The sequence below is a fragment of the Hypoxylon trugodes genome (genome assembly GCF_022578975.1).
Source record: "Hypoxylon trugodes strain CBS 135444 unplaced genomic scaffold F4822scaffold_14, whole genome shotgun sequence".
Classification (NCBI taxonomy): Eukaryota; Fungi; Ascomycota; class Sordariomycetes; order Xylariales; family Hypoxylaceae; genus Hypoxylon; species Hypoxylon trugodes.
Genome location: NW_026250029.1, coordinates 166,218 through 184,247, shown reverse-complemented (window position 1 = coordinate 184,247; position 18,030 = coordinate 166,218). Strand labels below are relative to the sequence as shown.

The window sequence follows — 18,030 nt, the reverse complement described above, 5'->3', positions numbered from 1 at the left end:
AATGCAAGCCACGTGCTCATGGTGGCGCCCAAACTCTAGGACTTGCTTAGGTAATCAAAATTCTTGAACTAACTGTATGTACCTATTAGGTAACCCCAACCTTTCCTCCATCTTCAATTATCGATCAGAAGAATTCGAATAAAAAAAAGAGTTCAAATAAACAACTATCGACGCGTTATCATATCATGAATATAATTTGAGCCTTATACTTCATCGAATCTATAATAATTACGTTCTTACTCCGGGACCCTTGTGAGTTTCGCAGCGAGGAGGTAGGATTCAAATGCGGCGAGTCAATCCTCGCCTTCATAATCGTTCTTCCTACTCTATCCTATAGCGCCCGACGACACCGGTACACTTGTTATGAGAATTTTGGAAAATAATCTTCATGTAGAACTCAGTCTAGTATTTGAAAGAGAATCATAATAATCAGAACGAGGTATAACTATTTCCAATCAACAAGTAGCTAGATAGATGGTGTATTTTGTATGTGAAGCATGGGTCCAGCTACCCCTGCCCCACTGACTAGCTCATCGCGTCGCAAATCTCGTATACGCCAAACTGTCCTTTCTTCATGTCCTTCGTTATCTCTAGACACCACGTCTTTGTGGTAGTTATTAACTTCTCCATCTATCGAAGCCGGCAAGGATGGCCCCAACTCCTGAAATTCAAGAAGATGGAAATACCCCTACAAATAGGGACAATGGCCATGCCGAGGATGGGGGTATTATACTTGGTCCGACAGGAGATTTGAAAGAGCCTCAAGAGGGTAACATTCAACATGACAACCAACACGTACTTGCAGAACCACGAAAATATTTGAAAGGATGGAGATTATATACTCTTGCCTTTGGGTATTGCCTCTAATTATAGTCACGTTTAACAGTCCTGGTCTAATTTCTGCGCAGATTGTGCCTGTCCTTATTTCTATCCACTTTAGAAACTACAATTGTTAGCACATCTTTGATATCCATCACCAATGCTCTAGGAGACTTTGAGCAAAGAGATTGGGTTGTTACCGCCTATCTTATTACTTATACAGGTAACTTCAATTGTATAAAAACGCTTTAGGATGTTTTGTTGACCACTTCTTAGGCTTTCTAGTCGTGTATGCTAAGTTTAGTGATATTCTGGGACGCAAGTTGTTAATCTTGGTCGCCTTAGCTTTCTTCACGGTCTTCTCAATTGTCTGCGGTTCGATATCGAATATGATACAATTGTACGCAACTTATTGCCGCGTGATATTTTTGTATGCTCACTAACCGTCGTCTAGGATCGTGTTTCGGTCGTTACAGGGCGTTGGGGCTTCCGGGATTTATGCAATGGTGACAGTTATACAAGTTAGTTCCTTACCAGTCGAATGTCTCGATATGTATTCTAATAAAACGTCAGCCCGAAATGGTTCCTCCTGAGAAATGGGGTAATTATATTGCAGTTATCTCGCTAGTTTCCATCTTGAGTTCCGTCCTCGGTCCTATACTCGGCGGTGCCATCAACGACCATTCCTCCTGGCGATGGGTCTTCCTCTTAAAGTTGTTTTCACCCTACGAATACTCTACTATCAAATCAACTAACCTTTATCATAGTGCTCCTGCCGGAGCTGTAGCAACCGCTTTGATCGCGTTTGTTATGCCTACCCACTTTCCAAATCTCGACAACCCGACAGTGCGGATGAATTTCCATACGAAGATATCAAGATCATCTCTTCGTCGGCTGGATATCATTGGAGCCGTCCTGTTGCTCTTTTCTTCCGCTCTGATCGTTTTTGCTTTCGAAGAAGCAGGTTCTCGATATAGTTGGATAAGTCCAGCTATTCTCAGTACGATAATTATCGGTGGAGTTCTCTTCATCGGTTTTCTCGTTTGGGAAAAGCTCGTGGATCGACCAAGATCGCCTCAGGAACCTATATTCCCTCTTCGATTGATGAAGAGCCGCCTATTCAGCTCGTTAATTATGTAAGTGGTTTTATGGAACCTATAAAATTGACCTGCTAACATAAAGTAGGATCGCACTCTGCACCGGTCCTCCTTTTATGACGGTTTTAATCAACCTCCCGCAACGTTTTCAGGCGGTCGATGGAGCCAGTGCGTTTCAAGCCGGCATCCATCTTCTTCCGCTCCTGCTCTCATCCCCTGTAGCCACTGCCGTAGCCGGACAGCTTGCGGCAAGGTTCAAAATACCCCCTTTTTACTTGCTACTCTTCGGAGCATCTATGCAGTTGCTGGGGATTGGCCTTGCAAGTTCGATACCCTTTACTAGCGGCAGCGCTATGTACTGGTATGAAGTCATAATGGGGTTCGCCTTTGGGATGAGCCTTGTGTCACTATTGATATTCACACCAATGGTCGTTGACCGAGCTGATATGGGTAAGCTATCTCGCTTTCTTGATACGCCTAATGTCGTAGGCTAACTCACCCCACAACAGCTGTCGCTATGGGGGCCATAACCCAAATACGAGTATTAGGGGGGACAATAGGGTTAGCTATCAGGTAAGTTGAATTCCGAGAGGGTTAACAAGGCCGTCAAATAACCTATGACTAGCTCGACCGTCCTTAACAACCATTTACGGTCGAATCTTCCATCTCTGCTTAGCCCAGCAGATATTCAACAAATATCCGAATCTGTTCAATACGTAAATACCCTCCCGGACGTGACTCGTGATGAGGTACGTCAAGTTTTCGCTGACGGGTTCAATGCGCAATTGCGTGTTATGATGTATTTTAGCGCAGTTGTCTGGGCATTCGCTGTGACGCTTTGGGAGCGCAAATTAAGGAGCGCGGCCACGATCGAAGGATATTAATCCTCTCGATCTATCCTATTCACGTATAAATAAAGTATATATAAGTGTATATATACAATTAATCAAGCCGAACCTCGAACTAACCATTCCATCCTGACACACCCGCAGGGGATAGCCAAGCAGTTTCTATTTCCATTCCTAATTAGATGCTTACCCCGTGATATGTTCACCATTCCTAACCCTCTCGCACAAGCTCCTTAGGATCTCGGCTCCCCTCTTAAAATCCTCTACTTCGACGTATACCATACCGCTAATACGCCACCACCAGACATCCCTATAGAGGACGGTCTGAAAATACACACCATTCTCGCGGGAACCAGTTACCTTGAACCAGTCTGACACTTTATCTGCATGCGCTGGATCGATTTTACCATGTGCGTCTGTACCTATCTCGAGCGGCAGTTGCACATTGGCGAAGAAGCAATCTCGGATACAGGAATTCGCAGAGTCCATGATCGATGTTCCTAGAATTTCGGCGGCGATGGCGGCGCTTTCTTGCGCTACGGTGTGGCAATATTTCTGGATGGCTGCGTCGCCACCACAAACATTGGCGCGGAAGTCGAGAGCATCTGAAGAAATTATTTAGTAAATCCTGAAGTAGGTACCCAACAGATCAACTAGTAGACGCTCTAAAAAACGCATTTTTACCTTGAACACAGAGCCAAGCCGTGGTATCGGCGGTACCTGTTTAGGGGAAGCGTACGTTAGTATTCGTAGTATATATCGTCCCATCCAGGACTAAAAAAAACATACCAGTGAAATCAAACATATCTACAAACGCACTCCTCTTCTCGGTCTCTCCTAGTCCGCCCAACCTCCCCTTCGGCCTAAACCCATGACTCGTTGGTAGCGTCGTTCGAATTAAATGCTGGTGTTTCCTAGCAACATAAAACGCGGCGCAACCTCTCGGCACAAAATACCACTTATGTAGATTCGTCACAAAGAAATCTGGCTTTAACCTTGCAAGGTCAATATCGATCTGCCCGATTCCATGCGCGCCATCTACCAATACTAATGCACCCTCGGCTTGTAGCGCGGGGACTAGCCGCTCGAATGGTACCCGTATCCCGGGCATGCTGATGATGGTATCTATAATCGCGAGTCTCACCCTACGCCCAGGCTCCGCATTGATCTTCCGCGCGGCGTCGACCATGGCGTTTATGAGGTCATCGTCGGATATCGGCCACGCTACACGCACAACATGCACACCGACACCACGCGATTCTTCAATCCAAGATATGCCGTGCGCAAGGGCTTCGTAAATAAGTTCATAGCACAAGATTACGTCCCCTTCTTCCCAGACTAGATTCTTAAGAACTGTGTCTGAGCCAGTGGTAGCGTTAGGTACGAAAACCAGCTCATTAAGGTTAGGACAGTTTAAGACTTTAGCAGCGAGGGCGCGTTGTGGTGCTAGGCGATCGTGGAATTCGAGAGCGATGAAGGGATCCGGAGCAGCTTCAACTTCGGCGCGGAAGGCCTCGTGCTTGCGCAATACGGATATCGGTGCTGTTCCGTATGATCCATGATTTAGCGGGGTATAGTGCGGGCCAAAGGCGAAGTGCGCTTTGCGCATTGGTACACCAAAGGGGACCTCGGGATTGCTGAGAGAAGATATATCCGTCGTCGACATTGTCGCTTCTCCCTTCTCCTCTTCCTTGGGGTGGTATTTGATTGTCATCGTGGGCGATATATATAGCAAGGTAGTAGGGAATAAAGTGTCTTAATCTATAAATCAGAGCTGTGACTGACTACTTAGGTAGTTATTTGTCCCGATTGTGGGTTACATGGATGATTCAGATTCGAAGCTGTAAACTGGAGAGAATAGAAAGGTAGGTACCTACGTCATGGGGAGCTATCTATGCCATGTAGAAGTATATCTTTATCTTTAGTTGTCCGGGGTTGTTGGAGTAGATCCACTCACCTATATCGGCTTGCGTCGGACTTGGCTTTATCGTGACTTGCAGGCTAAAGGATAGTTTAGTCATAGTAACGCGGGACTTACTTATAGAACGTTATACGAAAATGACAAGTTTAGGTTATATGGTTACTTTAGAAATGAAGATCACGGTAAACACGATATTCCGAAAAGAAATCATCGAATTGGTGCTATGCAGTGCATGAGTGACCATGAGACTCGCGATATGTCCACATTAAAAACAAGCGCGCCGTCGTTGCTCGTGACTAGTTCCTCATATTCCCATTGCTCATGCTGCAGAGTCAGATATCCCTACCAGGTCTATCCGTGACCCGGCTAAACCACCGTAAAACGCCGTCCGATGCAAGGCTTGCTGAAATCAACGATAAATCCTCCTCCTATGGTACATTCTTCCTCGGCTTTCTTTCGCCGAAGTATCTGCTTCAACTAAACCATCTCGAGAATTCAATAGTTGTAAGATATTTACTACCAATCCACAGCCCATCCATTGTTGTCGAGGAACTCTTGGCAAGCTTCCTTGAGTTGAAGGTTAGGTCGAAGCTCGTTGGGGTGCAAAACCTCTCTCGTGAGAGGGTCGGTAGGGTGTCTACGAAGATGCTCCATGATAGATGCTCGCTCGTAAGACTTGCCGGTCTTGGTCTGTCGGTCTAGTTAGTCATCTGTCTACGCGATGCTCTGTTGTTAAAAAAAAAAAAAAGATAATAAATTTGGACTTACCATGACGGGATCGACCATGATAGCGAAGCTGATGTCGTCGATCGCCCAGTCCGGAACCTCTCGCTTTTGCTGATCCTCAGTGCGAGCCTTCTCGAAAGTCGCCTTGAACAGAGCAATCTTCTGCTCCCATTCCTGGGCGACTTCGTCCCGGTCGGCGTCGTTGGAGCACGAGTTAACCATGTCGTCACGTTCGCGCTGCATCAGCTCGGCGATTTCGTTCTCTAGCTCCCGACCCTCGCGGGTTCTCTTCTTCTCCATGTCTTCCCAGCGCTCCTTCTTGCAGCGCAGGACTTGGTTGGTGATGGGAGCCAGCGACTTCTCGTTCGTCTCGACACACAGGCGATGGGCGTGTAGGGCGCTTTGGAGGGCGGCGTCGTAGTCATGGATGGCGAGCTGGCCCTGGGAGAGGACGAAGTAGCCCTTAAGGTTGTCCTTACTCAGCTTGATGCACTCGTTACAGTCCGCAATGGCAGACTCATACAGATTGAGTCGGATTCTTGCCATAGCACGGTTAGTGTACAGAGAATAGTTCGACTCGTCGGCGATGATACTGTGATGAAGAAAAGTCGGAATAAATGTCAGCCGGCCCAGCGGGCGCACCATTAAATATATACAGACACACGCCTCCAATCACTCACGCTTTCGAGTAGAGGCTCTCAGCGCCTACATAGTCGCCGGCCTGGAAGAGACGATTTCCATCGTCCTTGAGCTTGGTAGATCTCTCTACGTCCTTCGGCATGGCGGCAGGTAGTATTTACCAGATAGCCGTACGACTAACTGGATTAACTGGATGGGAAAGGAAGGATTAGGTAGATTTGTTCCTAAGATCTGTGATACCTTAGGCAGCGTTGCAAGTAATGATTGGGTAGCAGTGGTAGAAGTGAGAGATGGAAGTGAAGGTTCCTTTGATTCTAGGTGGTAGATTAGTGGAAAGGCAATGGCTACAAAGGATTAAGTTGGACGAGACGGTCAATGCATTACTATTGACAAGGCGGGTTCATTGGATCGTGAACAACTGAGGCGAGAGGTCAGGCCGTACGGGGAGGTACAGTGAAGACAGTGAAAGAGCCAAGGCTAAGGCGGGTACGCGGGTAATAAATGATGTCGCGTAACCTGCACTTCGAACTTTTAGGTAAGATACAATTTTATAAATATAAAGGACTTGATCCCATAATTCTATCTGTTTCAAACATTTCCAGCCTTGTTTGACGCTGAGATATTGGTTTTCGTCACGAGATAATAATGCGGTTGTCCCAACGAACAATGTTAGAAGTAACTATTTGTCAGACGAAGCTTCGAGAATACCTCCAGGGCTTCGGCAACTTAGCAGCTTAAGTACAAAATACTATATATTTTTATCGATAATAGCTTTCAGATCGGCGATCGGCTTCAGCTAATGTACGTATGTACGTACATGCTAGGGGTAATAAAACAGGGGGTTGACGCCGCCTAATGGATACCTACGTGTAGATCTTAGGTGCTGGCCCGAGAGCTTTAAGCGCTATCAGGGGGTCGGGCCGCTAGGAGGTCTCTCCAATGGGCGTCCGTTCTTCCACTGGGCTACGTTTTAGGTACATATCCACCTAAATTGGTGAATCGATAGGGCGATAAGGTGCTGTAGAAGGGGATGTCCGTTGCTTTAGGTTGTCGTATTTGAGACTCGCTATCGGAAAGTCGGACGACGGTAGAAGTACCTACCTACAATATCTCCTACAGCGGAAAGAACAGCGATTGAATTCACCTAAATACCTGTCCAGTAAAATAAACGATATCCTATATACCACCTAGGTATGTATGTATAATATCAATCTGCCTCGAGAATGCTTAGATACCTAGGTAGTTTCTTTCCGGGTCTGTATCAATAGGAACAATGCCAATATGGAAATGTGCTATGATGGAGTTTTACTTCCAAGTTTTAGAGTATACACATAGATCCTTAACTTTCTTATAGTTGCTAGGTAATTGATACGCTCTACGTTGACTTATTGGACTCTATGTAACTAAATCACGTGCTTTAGTTACTTAGGTCTATCGTCTGTGAGGCAGGTACGGCGGGGTAGAACGGAAGTGCGGGAAAGCGAACAAATCGCTTTTTTAATCCCCCGTAGCAGCTGCCCTGCTTAGGTACCTACCTAGGCACCCAGTAGGTGTAGATACTTAACTAAATATTACGATGGCTCTGAACCCTTTTTGTCTTCTTCTTCTTCTTCCTCCAACGGCGATGCCAACCTTTCAGGTCCAAAATGAATCACACCAACTTGGCTGACCACAAAGTAAGCTGGAATGAGAGCAATACCCCAGAGAGCAAAGTTGACACCCAAAGCCGAAATAAGCTATGCGCATGTTAGTCGACAGAGTTCTAATGACGGGTGTGAATTGAGCGCTTTCATACCGGTGCGGATGTTGAGCTAATGCCGCTCGAAATACATTGGCCCGCTGCCTCTGCGGCTCTTGCAACGGACATATATCGAATGGTCTCTTTTGGTTCTCTAGCAAGGAAACTAATGAGCCAAAAGCCAAAGTTGTACGTGAGTGAAAAGTTGATCTGCCAGAAAATGTACAACGCCCAACCCTTTCCGAATTCACCGTCATCCCAATCGAGTGATGGTTTGTGATGCGTGTATTCGTTCTGGATTACGGTGCCCCAAATCCAACATCCGCCGATGAGCGACATCATAGCGACATATCCGAACTTTGCTCGTTTGTTGAGACTTAATCTCGTCCAGTCCAGAAATGCGCCGAATACAAGAGTTGTCACAACTTGAGCAACGGCAGAAACTAGCGATGCTAAAGCTCGAGAACGGACTGAGAAGTATAGGGAAAGATATGCGCTGATATAAGGAAGCTCCCATGCGACATAAATGAAAAACGGCAATCTAACATGGTTTTCATTAGCATGTCTCCCAATGCACTTACGTGTGAATACTCACACCAAAAGGAAGTCTTTCCGTAACAGAACGCGCACAAGGGCCTTTAATTCTTCGAAGTCGGGTATCCGCTCAGCGGGTTGAACGCGTGTTCCATTTCTTCGTACGACCTTTTCCGGTGGAGTCAATAAGAATGAACATGCTGGCCCCAAACATTCTAGAAGACAGGTTAACGAGTATTCGTTGTTAGTCCACGGATCAACAACTTACGCAGAACAACAAAGACGATGTAAGTCCTCCAGTCTAGCTTCCCAGTAGTTCTACCCTTATAATTAAAAGCAAGGTTGATAATTCCCCCGAGAATCGAGCCACTATTCCGATAACTCAGCCAGTAAGCTAAGTACCTACCACGCTTTTCAGGCTCAGGATAGCTCAGCATAATTGCGCCTTCCGTTGCCCAAAATACTCCAGCCGACAGGCCGCAAGCTGCGGAACCTAAATAGATGAACCACTCTGTTCCGTAACGATTATTCGTATATAAAGCGGCGGAATAGATCACATAACCGGTCGTTCCAACCACCAAGGAATTCCGTAGGCCGAATCGATTGGCCATCATGCTTCCGGTGAGGCAAGTAAAGACCATAACGGCGAATAAGATAGCATTGCCAGCCCTGTTTTCCCATTAGTCGACGGTTTGACCACTAAGAGAATTCGCTTCTTACATGACCAAATAAGGGGTTTGTTGGCCACCAGCACCGACGGAATTCATTGCATTCCATAACCCAGGGGCCGCAAATGCTGAAATACCGACAATAGTAGCATTGAAAAAGACTCCCCGATGCCATACATATTTTGGCACAGTCGCGTTGACTTCTACATCATCGGATGGTGACGCCTCGGCAACGTTGTGCGCCGCGAGATTCCTGTTTGAAGTCATGCGCAAATTGATAGTCTCGTAAACAGAACGTGTTCGGGACTACTATGTGTCCTCACATTGCGAAATTCTTCAAGATTATAGGGCCTATTTGAACTTTGGGGCTGTTTTCTTCCGCGCCTCTTGCCTAGACATTGCTCTATTTTACGCGAATATCTCCTAGACACGGAAGACCGAATCGGATCATTAGTCGTAATGTAATCAATTACGTGCTTCAAGCCTAGACTTTTCTTGTGCTCTTCCGTGGCTCCCCTGAAGCTAACCGGGTTCTTGGGTCGATTGTGGTCCTCTTCGGGATAACCTGCGGGGATATATAGATCACGACATCCAGGGCATCGCTGACGCCTTTCCGACTATCTCTTTGTCTAACCACCAAAATACTATACAACATACTATACCAAGCCTAAAGTCATTTCAATGGGATCCGAACTCGGATGGAATTAAACCTATTGCCGAGTTTTATAATAACATTAAATCAATAGAACGTCCTAGGACTAGCCTGGCAGAAAAGATGGAATTGGAGAATTCGCACAATTCTCAAAATGTCGGAACACCAACATTTAGAAGCTTTCACCTTCGCGGGACAACAAGACACGATTAATCTTGGACTTGATACGAGCGCACCATTTCCGCTAGCACTAAAGCCCGCCGATGGATGGAGTCCGACTCTAGAGGAATCCATACAAACTATCAAGAAGTTGTCGGAATCTGGAGAATTATTTGAAAAGGTTAAAAAGCATGGAGGTGCGGTCCTCATTCGAGGATTACCCATCAAAACTCCTCAAGATTATAGTGATGTAGCCCATGCATTTGGTTTTGCGGCCCACGAAGAGGTTGGCCGGCCACCATTACGAACCGTGCTAGCGAAGAATGTCAAGACTGCGAATGAAGGGTGATATGCCATCAATCACTAGTCATAACAAGATAACTGATTCCCCGAAGACCACCAGAACTTCCCATCTGGCCCCATAATGAGTATGGGTGGTCGACGATAAACCCTTCATGGTTAACTTTTGCTTGCTTGCATACCCCCGACTCTGGTAAGCAGCTTCTAGTACATAGGTAAATTTGATGTATTGAGTTCTGACATGGTTCTTAGGCGGCGAAACCCCAATCACTTCTAGCATTGGCCTGGCAACTGCGTTGAAGAAGAAAGCCCCTGCCTTCGTTGAGAAGTTACTTCAAAAGGGTGTGAAATACGTATATAGGTATGGACTGGAGGATGTTAAGTCCAATACGGGTACAAGTGTCATCGGCGCATACGGGCAACACGTTCAACCGGATGACGGCGAAGAGACGAGAAGGAAGAAGATCGAACAAGAAGTAAAGCGGCATAGCGATCGATTCGAGTGGCACGATGACGGATCTCTAAGTGTGACGCACATAGTCCCTAGTAAGCAACTCAACCATGTCAGACTGGCCAGGAAGCTAATGCACATGGAAGTTATCAGGAAGCACGACGATACTGGCTTGACTACGTGGTTTGGCAACGTCACAAGTGCATGGGGCCGGAGTAAGTTCCACGGAGCAACAGAAAGTCCTTATCGAGGTGATGACGATTCATACCACCCACCACCCGAGTACGGAGACGGGACGCCGATAGAGAAGGAATATCTGGACTTGGCGCTTGAATTGGCGGAATCACTCCAGGTATTGGTTAAGTGGGAAGTTGGCGATATTGTATTACTTGATGTAAGATGACAGACATCATTTTTGGCTCTAAATGTGATATCTCATGGACAAATGCTGACTTTGGTGCAGAACTATGCTGTGATGCATTCGCGCTCTCCTTGGACTGGCAAAAGAACCGTGTTGGCGGCTTTATGGGATGACGACCGAACGCGGATCAGCGATTACTCTGCGCAGGACTAGTTTATCTATGCACTCGTGGGATTGCTTCGAGCGGTTCATAATATAATACTAAGTGGCTTAGGTATCTCATCCATGACAGTGGATGCGTTAGTGGGGCAGGTGTCTAACAGCCCTGGAGAATATACCAAGCGGGGTTATGTGCTGTGCATACGGGATCGCCTAACCCCTACGAACTACTAAACACGATCCTGAGTTGTATCTTCGATCAATACTTGCATATATAGGCAGGTAGTAGTGGGTGCCACCATCATAGGCGTGAGAATTAAATCCGCCGATGCGATGCCAATTTATGATGTGAATTGCGCCCACCTACGTACCTGGCTGAATTTAGTGGAGGTCGTCTTTGCTTGCGTAACTGTTAGGAACAGTTAGTTGGTGTGTAAAACGAATGAGCATTGACGTATTAATAAGTACTAACAGAATCAGCCAAACAGAACGATCGTAATTGCAATAAAAGCTTCCCGTGTTACTATAATCCGTTGCATTAGTTACCTAGGTAAGAAGTAAGTTGCGGTGTAGCATGTTTTGCGGGTGACCCGGCGGTATAAATACCTAGGTACCTAATAGGTAATGTTGCATTGGATAAAATAGAGGGGGTATATCCTTCCCCTTTCCCCCCTTTTTCTTCTTCAGTGGGTTTAGTGGCTCGCCAATAATATGGGGTAAACACCCTGTAAGTCAACCACCGCATCTTTCGAAACTCGCTCTATTGAGCTTGTAGTAGGAACTTTATTATTTTAAACCATTTCACTACACCTACAAACATTATACTACCTATATACCTAGGTGGAAACCAAGGCCATTTGCATCCATATCATGGCTAGAAAGGCAATAAAAACCGGCGACGGTCCGCCTAATAGCTTGGCCGACTGGTTATTAAAAAATCAGACTGGTACGTCGCAGAAATTCACCACCAGCGGACACCGTATCTTTCTAGAATCATCTTCTACCTAGGTAACTTACCAACTAACATACGCGTACATCACTTAACAACATAAAAAATCAAATCATTACTAACCGGATATCATGATCATATAGGTTTCTCATTTAATCTAATTGCCTTCCTATTCCTAACACATCTATGTGTGCCGGGGGCAAGACATTTCACATCTAAATTCTTTCTTTTATCTTACTACAACCCCGCCTCGGGGAAATACGCCTCTGGCCACGATGATGCCTACTTCATCGCATTTTGCATCTTACTTTTCACTGGAATCCGCGCCAGTTTAATGCAATATGTTCTTGGCCCCCTCGCCAGGCATTGGGGAGTCTCTAAGAAGAAAGACGTCACCAGATTTGCTGAGCAAGGGTGGATGTTGATGTACAATTCCGTATTTTGGACCACCGGCATAGTATTCCACCCTTCACCCACAGTCAACATAACCACGACTAACTAATTCAAGTACATTTACTACACGTCGCCTCATTTCCTTAATATGGAGCAGTTATGGACCGACTGGCCTCAGAGGGAACTCGATGGGCTCGTAAAAGGATATATATTGGCGCAATGGTCTTACTGGACGCAGCAACTTCTTGTTGTGAACATGGAGACCCGTCGGAAAGATTACTGGCAAATGATAGCACATCATTTTGCGACCATCATTCTGATTGCCTCAGGATATGTCTACCACCAGAGTCGAGTTTCTAACCTAATTCTAGTTCTGATGGATGCCATCGAGTTAATATTCCCTGTAAGTCACATAGTATATTATGATGGTACTTCGCTAACATGTCCGTAGCTTGCCAAATGTCTCAAGTGCCTCGGATATAATACGCTTTGCGATGTCGTGTTTGGCGTCTTCATTGTTACATGGTTTATAACGCGCCATGTGCTTTATCTCAAGACTTGTTGGAGTCTCTACTTCGACACGCCTAGGTTGATGCCTACGTCTTGCTACAAAGGCACTGCAGATAATCTCGAAGGCCCATTACCCGTGCCGGAGGGCTGGTCGTATCTACTCGAGCCTTTCCGCAACCCTGCGGGAATTGTTTGTATGGACGATGGTATTAAGATTGGCTTCTTATCATTTCTACTTATATTGCAAGTTATAATGGTAATGTGGTCGTACTTTATCGTTCTAGTGGTTATTCGCGTCTTGAAGGGAGACGGCGCCGAGGACGTGAGGAGCGATGAGGAAGAGGAGGAAGAGCAATTGGAGGATATTAAGCATGAAATACCGCAAGCTTTGGAGGAAGAAGTAGGCGTCGATGCTATTGATTTCGAAGTATGGAAACGCCGTGCAGGTGTCAAGGAGGCTACTCGCACAAGTGGTCTTAGTCTGGCTGGGCATAGTGATCGGAAGGAATTGTTGAACCGAATCGGATGCGAGAAGCAAATCGACTGAGAGATGCCAGGTATAGGCTTTGTCGGAATATATTAGAATCTTGTCAACCGGTTATCTGGTTTGATATCAATGCTGAGTATGTGCAAATCGTTGCTGGAGCAAAAAGCCTGAGATGGCAAGGGCGTTATTCTGTTGATTCTATGGCACTTTACGAGAAAACAAACTCAAATTACAGGTATCAATTACTCACTCGAGAGGAGAAATGTCCCAATACAAGAAATTATAACAAGTACCTAGTTGTGTTTACGAATTTCTTGTTGGTTAAGATATGGTTGAATGACGAAGAGTAATAGCTGTCGTTCTGTGTGGGGTTACCACCCACATAGGTACCGGAAGGCCTGTATTTTAGGCGCTATTAGTTCCGATTATAGCGGATCCATTAGCCAGTCGAGGATCTACGGGTGAAGCCGCAGCACAGAATTCAAGAAAATATTTGGCAGCATGTCCGGCCATAGAAAATACAAGCTCAATCCCACATATAACCCAATTTATATTTAATACAATGAATTATATGAAAGGGATTCCTGAAAGCCAATCTCAAATTTTGAAAATGCGTCCAAATTAAATCAAGACAACCAATAGGGATGGCTTCTATGGTAAGCGAATCTTTAGACGCCGCCCGCGGACCCCGACCGGGCCTCGATTTCGGACCCGGTTTGATTCAAGAAAATGTTATGTTACTGATAGACGGAAGGCGTCGGAAATGAAGTTTGATAGTTTTAGGGGTATGTAGAAGAATACATTGGAATATAAATGACATTGTCGTCTTAATCAACAAGATGAACATCAGGTTTTGCTGCTTTACTCTGATTTTGTGTCTCTACGGCGTTTATCATCACCATCTTCTCAGCTAGCAACTATGGCTGTTCCCGACGGGCCGACCATCGTCAACGCCCTAGACCACCAATCGCCTTCAGCAAGAAATGGAGCGTCGAAACAACACAAGAAATCCTCCAGTAACGAGACCCGATCGAAGAGGCTTTCTAAACGTCGAAAAACTCGATCTCTTCTACGACAACCATGGACCATTCCTTTCGCCCTCCTACTAGCATTTATCCTCCTGTATTCTATCAATCCGACAGAGTCCAACGTTATTCACAATTTTATATTCCTTTCGTATAAGCTCGAAAATGATGGCCCTGCGCAATATGGCAAAGGCCCTTGGGATATCGCCTTCGTTTGCTTCTATACCATAGTTTTGTCTTTCGCGCGAGAATTCATTATGCACGAATTATTACGCCCTCTCGCTCGTCTGGGCGGTATAAAATCGCAAGCTAAACAGCCACGATTTATGGAGCAGATGTATGTAGCTGTCTACATCACCTTCATGGGACCCCTGGGCATGTATTGTATGAAGAGGACGCCGGTATGGTACTTCAACACACGAGGAATGTACGAATCTTTTCCTCATAAGACACACGACGCCTGGCTTAAATTCTACTACTTATTCCAGGCTGCCTTTTGGTCGCAGCAGGCTCTTGTTATGTTATTAGGGATAGAAAAGAGGCGGAAAGATTTCAAGGAGCTTGTAGCGCATCACATTATCACTATAGCGCTCATTGCCCTGAGCTACAGGTTCCATTTTACGTACATGGGTATTGCCGTCTACGTTACACATGATATTAGTGACTTCTTCCTCGCCGTAAGTCAACTGTGACACACCTGCCCCCGCTATACTGCCCCCTGAAAAGATACTAATATGCCGGGTTTAACAGATATCCAAGTCGCTGAATTATATCGGAAGCCCCCTACAAGGACCATCATTTGGCTTCTGTATTATTATTTGGACCTACCTACGCCACTACATAAACCTCCGCATACTTTACTCGACTCTCACCGAATTTAGAACCGTCGGGCCCTATGGAATCGATTGGGAGACAGAGCAATATAAGGGCTTACTTTCCAACGTCGTCACATTCGGATTATTGGCTATGCTTCAGGCCCTTAATTTATTCTGGCTATACTGTTTGTTACGAAACGCATACCGGTTTATTTTCCATGGGATTGCGAAAGACGATCGATCGGAGGACGAGGAGCCGGAAGTCGATATAACGCAGCAGAAGGCAAGCGCAAGTAAAAACGAAGCCTTCGCGTCGGCTATGGAGAAACATAATGCTACACGGAGGCACGTGTCTTAGTATTCGGTGTTGGTCATCTTATATTGGGTTATAAATCACCGAGCCGATTATTCGTCATGCAGGGGTGTAATATGCGTTCAATTGGAAATTGATGGTATCTAAATAGGTACCTGAATAATGTGTAATGGTTAATGTATATACCTGCTATTGTGGTCACGATGGCCAGAGCTTAGCATGCTTATATGAAGGCATCGCGTTATATTGATCTGAAGGGGCGTTGCTATTGTGAAGATTGTTTATATTTCAGGATATTATCTCGGGGCTATCTTCCGTCACCATAGCAAAAATCTTGTCAGATCTGTTGAGGTTAATGGCCCATTTGACGTCCTCGAAGCCCTGTCGCGCCGTAATCTCAACGTCAATATCAGTATCCGGTTCCATAACGACTGCAGCAACATTGGTATTCGCTGTAGTCGGTAATTTCCAGTGGCCTCCTATAGGTTTCATGTCTAGTCTTGCGATAAAGACCGCAATAACGGCGAGGATTTCGTTAGTCGCAAAGTGCCGGCCGGGACAAAGAGTCTTGCCGCCACCGAACGCACGAAAGCAGACGTCGCGTGGGCGATTCTGCTTCTCCTCGGGAAGGAACCTACGGGGATTAAATTCATCGACATTAGGCCCCCAGAGCGTGGCGTCCTGATGGATAATACGACTAGGCATTTGTAACATAGCACCTTTCTTTAGCAGCCAGCTGTCGAGGTATGTATCTTCCATGACTTCACGTACAGAGGTTCCCATGGAACAATAGCGAAGGACTTCCTGGTAAGAAGATAGTAACAAAGGGCAATTCTCCTTGAGGGTGGTGATATCCAATGTTTTGACGGTAAGCCCATTCTCGATACTTGTTTCGGTACAGGCATCAATTTCTTTCCGGATATCGTCGAGTAGACCAGGGTGAGAGTGGAACAGAAGAAGAGACCAAAAAGCGGCGGGCGCCGTATTCACTAAGATCGCAATCGAACCCCCAACTTCGTAGCGGGCAATGTCTTCGAGCGGGACATTGTGGTTTATCTCTGCTTGATATCGATATCGAGCAAGAGCTGAAGCTTTTTCCAGCCCTCCAGCTTTGTAGTATGCTTCAAAGGCTTTAGCGACCTTGGTCCGAGCTGCAATCGGTTTCCGAGCCATGATAGATGGAAGAAAGCCGACCAAGATTGACATAAGCCCACTTTCAAACTCCCTAAGTCCAAACGAGGTTAGAATTGATCATAAATCATCACCCTTGAATTTACCCTGGTAGATTTATCTAAACCCCGAAGCCTAGACCCTACGTAGGTACTCACCAGAAAGCGTCGGCAATGGCCTTATCATCAAACGGGTTCATTGGACCGTACACAGACCTAGTAGTAGCTGTCGTAATGGCATCTCTCAGCCAGTTATACATGCCGACTTTCCGGGACTTTCCCTTTGCCGGTTGCAACGTATCGAGGGACTTTGCAATTTCCTGGATCATCGCGCGGTTCATGTCGTCAAGCTCTGAGCTGGGCTTGAGGCCGGCCCGCATCGCGTCATAAGACTCCATTGAAAGACCAAAATTGCCTTCATCGCCATTAACGTTTTTATTAAGAATAGCCTGTGCTTCGGGACTGGCACCGCAGACCGTGGAGGCAAACTTGGCTTCAATAGGCGGAAACGCGAGGATCTTATGCTGCTTTTGTACCGCCTGGATAAGATCTGGCTTTGTCACTACGTACATCTTCTGTCCTGGGAGGGACATAGTGAAGATAGGGAACCCCGTTTGCTTGCTGAGTTCAACATAGTAATTGAATTTGCTTTGCGATAGTCCGACTATGTGGCCAACAATGGGAATTGACTGCGGGGCCAATGGCGGCTCGCGAGGATCATGGCCAAACATCCTACGAGTGACGAAGTAGGTCAGAGTAATAGCGCCAGTAAGGATGAGGATGAAAACGGGACTGCTGCTAGAGAAAAACATGGCATTGGCGCTGAAGCAGAAACATGACGAGAGGGAAACGGGTAGTAGAGAGACATACCTAGGTACTTAACCTGAACCCTCCCCTGGCTATGTTGGTACTTCAGGTACGTATTAGGTATGTACCTGGGTGGCACAAAAGCGTTGTGGGCCAGTGTTAACCAACATGTCGGATTCTACCAACAAGCTCCCTAGGTAAGAGGCTGAGTTCATGGAACTTTTGCTTCGCTTGCTTAGAAATGCGAGGTCGTAGAGTGGACTTTTCCCGATGTCACGAACCGATGTCATCATGACCTGGGTTACACCCCGACTTTGTTATGCGCATCGAATACCTTAATGATCGCGGTTCTTCCTTCCTTATAGTACCCATCTACGCTTTGTGCCATCTGCTCTGCATTATCGCGGGCTGTCATGTGTGTCTCGTACTCTTCAAGTGTAGCATCTGCACCATGATCCAGTAACCACTCAATAGCCTCTTTAGCAGAAAC

At 46.1% G+C, this 18,030-nt stretch overlaps 8 protein-coding genes across 8 annotated transcripts; 4 read left to right on the top strand and 4 right to left on the bottom strand.

Annotated features, from left to right (window-relative positions):
* Positions 1-116: 116 nt before the first annotated feature.
* On the top strand, positions 117-2,800 carry F4822DRAFT_440945 (drug resistance transporter EmrB/QacA subfamily; the record flags this gene model as incomplete). The annotated part of the gene is made up of 9 exons (XM_051462811.1): positions 117-854; positions 909-1,042; positions 1,096-1,219; positions 1,274-1,340; positions 1,393-1,532; positions 1,587-1,955; positions 2,005-2,366; positions 2,426-2,489; positions 2,542-2,800. The coding sequence occupies exons 1-9, from the start codon at positions 649-651 to the stop codon at positions 2,798-2,800; spliced, it is 1,725 nt and encodes a 574-aa protein (XP_051308446.1). The 5' UTR covers positions 117-648.
* Positions 2,801-2,950: 150 nt separating this feature from the next.
* Positions 2,951-4,478, bottom strand: F4822DRAFT_435347 (putative aminotransferase family protein; the record flags this gene model as incomplete). The annotated part of the gene is made up of 3 exons (XM_051462158.1): positions 2,951-3,369; positions 3,449-3,484; positions 3,554-4,478. 3 exons carry the CDS (start codon positions 4,476-4,478, stop codon positions 2,951-2,953), a joined length of 1,380 nt encoding a protein of 459 aa, XP_051308445.1.
* Positions 4,479-4,879: 401 nt separating this feature from the next.
* On the bottom strand, positions 4,880-6,740 carry F4822DRAFT_423195 (U-box-domain-containing protein). The gene is made up of 3 exons (XM_051459950.1): positions 6,092-6,740; positions 5,454-6,003; positions 4,880-5,375 (listed from the first exon to the last, which is right to left on the bottom strand). Exons 1-3 carry the CDS (start codon positions 6,190-6,192, stop codon positions 5,202-5,204), a joined length of 825 nt encoding a protein of 274 aa, XP_051308444.1. The 5' UTR covers positions 6,193-6,740; the 3' UTR covers positions 4,880-5,201.
* A 741-nt stretch (positions 6,741-7,481) lies between these two features.
* Positions 7,482-9,257, bottom strand: F4822DRAFT_440941 (MFS general substrate transporter; the record flags this gene model as incomplete). The annotated part of the gene is made up of 5 exons (XM_051462810.1): positions 7,482-7,786; positions 7,846-8,329; positions 8,384-8,537; positions 8,591-8,991; positions 9,043-9,257. 5 exons carry the CDS (start codon positions 9,255-9,257, stop codon positions 7,622-7,624), a joined length of 1,419 nt encoding a protein of 472 aa, XP_051308443.1. The 3' UTR covers positions 7,482-7,621.
* Positions 9,258-9,380: 123 nt separating this feature from the next.
* F4822DRAFT_102039 (Clavaminate synthase-like protein) lies at positions 9,381-11,512 on the top strand. Its single transcript, XM_051452334.1, has 5 exons — positions 9,381-10,146; positions 10,197-10,294; positions 10,354-10,647; positions 10,699-10,946; positions 11,016-11,512. The coding sequence occupies exons 1-5, from the start codon at positions 9,797-9,799 to the stop codon at positions 11,124-11,126; spliced, it is 1,101 nt and encodes a 366-aa protein (XP_051308442.1). The 5' UTR covers positions 9,381-9,796; the 3' UTR covers positions 11,127-11,512.
* A 223-nt stretch (positions 11,513-11,735) lies between these two features.
* F4822DRAFT_423181 (longevity assurance proteins LAG1/LAC1) lies at positions 11,736-13,956 on the top strand. The gene is made up of 4 exons (XM_051459949.1): positions 11,736-12,018; positions 12,165-12,478; positions 12,530-12,817; positions 12,866-13,956. The coding sequence occupies exons 1-4, from the start codon at positions 11,943-11,945 to the stop codon at positions 13,469-13,471; spliced, it is 1,284 nt and encodes a 427-aa protein (XP_051308441.1). The 5' UTR covers positions 11,736-11,942; the 3' UTR covers positions 13,472-13,956.
* Positions 13,957-14,168: 212 nt separating this feature from the next.
* F4822DRAFT_101979 (longevity assurance proteins LAG1/LAC1) lies at positions 14,169-15,731 on the top strand. The gene is made up of 2 exons (XM_051452333.1): positions 14,169-15,113; positions 15,187-15,731. The coding sequence occupies exons 1-2, from the start codon at positions 14,331-14,333 to the stop codon at positions 15,607-15,609; spliced, it is 1,206 nt and encodes a 401-aa protein (XP_051308440.1). The 5' UTR covers positions 14,169-14,330; the 3' UTR covers positions 15,610-15,731.
* A 121-nt stretch (positions 15,732-15,852) lies between these two features.
* Positions 15,853-17,545, bottom strand: F4822DRAFT_435341 (cytochrome P450; the record flags this gene model as incomplete). Its single annotated transcript, XM_051462157.1, has 2 exons — positions 15,853-16,789; positions 16,893-17,545. The coding sequence occupies 2 exons, from the start codon at positions 17,543-17,545 to the stop codon at positions 15,853-15,855; spliced, it is 1,590 nt and encodes a 529-aa protein (XP_051308439.1).
* Between the last annotated feature and the right edge of the window lie 485 nt (positions 17,546-18,030).

Bases quoted from the DNA above. Each gene is read 5' to 3' on its own strand.
- F4822DRAFT_423195 (XM_051459950.1), bottom strand. From the start codon at position 6,192: ATGCCGAAGGACGTAGAGAGATCTACCAAGCTCAAGGACGATGGAAAT. The intron at 6,004-6,091 runs GTGAGTGATTGG...TCTTCATCACAG, and splicing joins GAGAGCCTCTACTCGAAAGC to TATCATCGCCGACGAGTCGA. The intron at 5,376-5,453 runs GTAAGTCCAAAT...CTAGACCGACAG, and splicing joins TCATGGTCGATCCCGTCATG to ACCAAGACCGGCAAGTCTTA.
- F4822DRAFT_102039 (XM_051452334.1), top strand. From the start codon at position 9,797: ATGTCGGAACACCAACATTTAGAAGCTTTCACCTTCGCGGGACAACAA. The intron at 10,147-10,196 runs GTGATATGCCAT...GATTCCCCGAAG, and splicing joins GTCAAGACTGCGAATGAAGG to ACCACCAGAACTTCCCATCT. The intron at 10,648-10,698 runs GTAAGCAACTCA...TGCACATGGAAG, and splicing joins TGTGACGCACATAGTCCCTA to TTATCAGGAAGCACGACGAT.
- F4822DRAFT_423181 (XM_051459949.1), top strand. From the start codon at position 11,943: ATGGCTAGAAAGGCAATAAAAACCGGCGACGGTCCGCCTAATAGCTTG. The intron at 12,019-12,164 runs GTACGTCGCAGA...ATGATCATATAG, and splicing joins GTTATTAAAAAATCAGACTG to GTTTCTCATTTAATCTAATT. The intron at 12,818-12,865 runs GTAAGTCACATA...ACATGTCCGTAG, and splicing joins CCATCGAGTTAATATTCCCT to CTTGCCAAATGTCTCAAGTG.
- F4822DRAFT_101979 (XM_051452333.1), top strand. From the start codon at position 14,331: ATGGCTGTTCCCGACGGGCCGACCATCGTCAACGCCCTAGACCACCAA. The intron at 15,114-15,186 runs GTAAGTCAACTG...CGGGTTTAACAG, and splicing joins TTAGTGACTTCTTCCTCGCC to ATATCCAAGTCGCTGAATTA.